The 3,439-nt window shown below is 59.9% G+C and overlaps 1 protein-coding gene across 6 annotated transcripts in view; it reads left to right on the forward strand.

The window, feature by feature from the left end:
* Window positions 1-207: 207 nt before the first annotated feature.
* Window positions 208-3,439, forward strand: part of Adora1 (adenosine A1 receptor) — a 31,546-nt gene continuing 28,314 nt past the window's right edge. For 2 of the 6 annotated variants that reach the window (XM_023708128.1, XM_023708102.1), the window contains exons 1-2: window positions 208-415; window positions 695-1,652. In XM_023708128.1, coding sequence (XP_023563896.1) covers window positions 1,312-1,652 — 341 coding nt within the window. In that variant the 5' untranslated portion in view covers window positions 208-415; window positions 695-1,311. Of the gene's footprint in view, window positions 416-575; window positions 595-694; window positions 1,653-3,439 lie in introns of those variants that run through there. The other 4 variants (XM_004625372.2, XM_023708117.1, XM_023708113.1 and 1 more) reach the window with 4 other exon arrangements.

The raw sequence follows: 3,439 nt of genomic DNA on the forward strand, positions 1-3,439 counted from the left end.
GTGGAGGCTGCAACCCGTACAGTCCTGATGCCGGATTCACACATCTTCAGAAAACTCACGTTTTCCCAGCCCATTTCACACAGAATCACTTCCTTTGTCTACAGGAGGGGGTGAAGGAGGAGACGGAGGGCGAGGAGGGAGGGGCCCGCGGTGCTGCCGCCACCCCCGCCCCCTACCGCTCCCGGTGTGCGGAGCCCGACTGTCACTGTGCTCCCGCGCCTGGGGCGACAGAGGAACGGGAGCCGGAGTGGAGTCCTAGTTTCCTACCACCCCCACCCCCTGGACCGATCGAGCCAGCCCTGGCTTCTCCAGGTATCTCCGGGGGGAGTGAGAAATGAAGGCGTCGAGGTGAGGGGGTACTGGCACTGGGCGGCTCAGGTGGCCAGAAGCAGTGCCAGTTTTGGTGTGACCTTGGGTAAGTTTGCGCTTCGGTTCAACGCGGCGGGGGGGGGGGGGGGGAAGGGGGCCCCAGGGAGGGTGCGGGAGAGGGAGTTACGGAGCGACTGGAATGCACCCTTGGCGCAGGCAAGGGTTCCCAGCAGAGCTGGAGCAGGACCCGGAGGCTGCGAGAACCCGGCGCCGGCGCCGTCTTAGGTGGGTGGGCGCAGGGAAGGCGTGCGCGCGCGCCGGGGAGTGAGAGCCCGCCCCCGGGCTGGGCCTGAGCGCAGTCCCCTACCCACGCTTGCCACCCTAGCCCCAGGTGCGGAACTGGGGCGCTACCTCTTTAAAAGCGTCCGGGGCTGAGCCTCTGCCGAACCATGTGATTGCTTGAAAGGCCGGGCTAGGAGCGCTGCGGCGGGAGCCCCAGGACGATGAGCTGCCGCGCGGTGCTCAGAGCCCAGCCCTGCCCGGCGCGGCCCCGGAACTCTGGGCAGCACCGTGTGCTGGGAACTTCGGGCACCGCCTCTGGGACACCCTGCCGGCCAGCAGGCAGGATGGTGAGCTCCCTGCATCCTGTTCTGTGGACACAGGGTGGGCAGAGCCGGGCGCGCGGGACCCCTGTGGGACGTGCGTTTGCTGTGAGCTGCCTCACACCTGATACAAAGCCACTGGTGGAGTGAGTGATGCTATTTTAAGTTGCTGAACGGAACCTCTGGAGCTGCTAAGGGGAGGGGACAGTTAGGAAGGGAGGGGTCCGGGTACCCTGGCCTATCTGGCAGGCACTGCATGTGCCAAGTGGGGAACGTCTCCTCGGGGCTGCCTGGACCCCCCACCTCCAGGCAGGCCTCCCCACCCCAGGCTTCCTGACTACAGGTGCCTGCTTCGTGCCCCGTGGTGCCTGTCTGCTGATGTGCCCAGCCTGTGCCCGCCATGTCGCACTCCATCTCGGCCTTTCAGGCCGCCTATATTGGTATCGAGGTGCTCATCGCCCTGGTCTCAGTGCCTGGGAACGTGCTGGTGATTTGGGCTGTGAAGGTGAACCAGGCACTGCGGGACGCCACCTTCTGCTTCATCGTGTCACTGGCGGTGGCTGACGTAGCCGTGGGGGCCCTGGTCATCCCACTGGCCATCCTTATCAACATTGGGCCACAGACCTACTTCTACACCTGCCTCATGGTGGCCTGCCCTGTCTTGATCCTCACCCAGAGCTCCATCCTGGCCCTGCTGGCCATAGCTGTGGACCGCTACCTCCGCGTCAAGATCCCACTCCGGTGAGTTCACAGAAGCAGGTGGCTTGAGGTCCATCTAGAGAGCTTAAAAGATCGAGCAGCCAGTTCTCCCAGCCCTTGTGCCCCAGCTCACTCTGTCCTCCTGTGCTCTGCGCTGTGGTGTCAGGCTGAACTGCAGCTCAAGTAGCAGAGGGGGCTGGGTGGTAGGAGGGACATGAACCTGACAGTGTTCAAGACTCCAGCATCAAATATGCTAAAGCCACGAACCCCAGCCTGCCTGCTGGGGGGTCGAGGGAGGGATAGGGTGGCAGCGACGAGTGGGTAGAAATGAGTTGAGCTCCCAAATTCCTTGGGGAAAGGAGAAGCCAGAGAGCAGAGAGCTAGTGTGGGGTGAAGGGGAGAGAGCCAGGGGTGCTGGTGATTCAGTCAGACCCAGGCCAGTTTCCTGAGGATGCTCTTCAGCCTCCCATTCTCCAGGTGCCTCTGTGCTAGCTGGCTCCACCCTCTAGGGCTGTCCTGCACGCTAGGCAGTATGATTGCTTCTGCCCAGCTCCCACTTACAGGATCCCTGTTGCAGGCAGGAGGAAATGCCAGCGCTGGCTCCTGGCTCTTCCCATCCAGTGGCAAAAGTGCATCTCTCTGCTAGTCATAGCAGAGGGTTTATGCCGCTTCCAGGCAGCCCTGGAGTGGGTGGCCTTACAGATGGGTATCTGTCCACACTGGGACTCCCTGCCAGGCAATAATCTCATCACCAAGCAGTGCCACCAAGTGCCAGCGAGTACCTGGGCACACTGCCAGGAACTGGCCCTGCTGGGACACTCTTCTGAGAGTGTGTGCCTTCTCTTTACATTCTTGTGACCAGTAAATTCCTTGCCGAAGGAAAGCCCTGGCCACCTCTGGCACCTGCCAGCCTGGTGTAGCTTCCTAGATTCTATATCTGGGCTGGGGCTCTGGGCTGCACTGGCAGAACCCATGGTTCTCCTGTAGTCACATCTATGCATGTTACACTTTTCCAAGGCTTTTGTCACGCTGACTTTTCTGCTGTCCCCATCTTGTAAAGGAGGCGAAGCAGAAACTGACAGAGAGGAAGCAGCCTTGGAGGTGCTCCTGCAGCCAGTGGGAAAGAGGCATAACTCAGCCATTCAGCCTCTTTCCCTATTCCCTGTGCCCAGTACCTCTGTGCCAGGCTTTCTGCCTTGTCTGCCTCCCTGGCAGCCATGAGGTTTGCCAGGAAAGGTGGGATGTAGGCTCCTGCTTGGGGGAGAAGGGAACACAGCCCAGAAGTCCTGTCAGCTCAGCTACCAAAGGACTCTCGTGCTGCCATTAGGCTCTGGTTGTTGCTGGACTGCACAGATGAAGCCAGCCTCAACCCATTAGATGGGCTGAGTCTTGGAGTCCAGCATTATAGCCTTGTGTGGCCCCATTAGGAAAGGCAGGGGATGTGCAGCTGTGAGAAGGCTGCTGAAGAAACTCTGCAGAGCGAGTGCCAAAGCTAGCCAGGGCCCTGTCACAACGTGACAGAGGCCACAGAGTGCAGAATGTGCCCTATTTGCCCCGTGGGCGTTCAGGTGGAATCTGTGTCTATAGGACCTGCTGGCTGTCATTTTGGAGCTGGGGATCTTGGGGATCTTGGGGAGCTGTCTTCTGAGAGTGGAGGGAGGGGTGTGGGTGAAGTCCAGTACAGCCCCGGAATCCACTCCTTGCTGTGGATTTCTAGCCATGTGACCCTGGCAAGGTCACCTATTTAACTTCTTTAAACTTTAATTTCCTCGTCTATAAAAGAGGACATTAATAATAGTTCTAACTGCCTGGGGTTATTAGAAGAATAT

Source organism: Octodon degus, unplaced genomic scaffold (genome assembly GCF_000260255.1).
Source record: "Octodon degus isolate 3935 unplaced genomic scaffold, OctDeg1.0 scaffold00009, whole genome shotgun sequence".
Lineage (NCBI taxonomy): Eukaryota > Metazoa > Chordata > Mammalia > Rodentia > Octodontidae > Octodon > Octodon degus.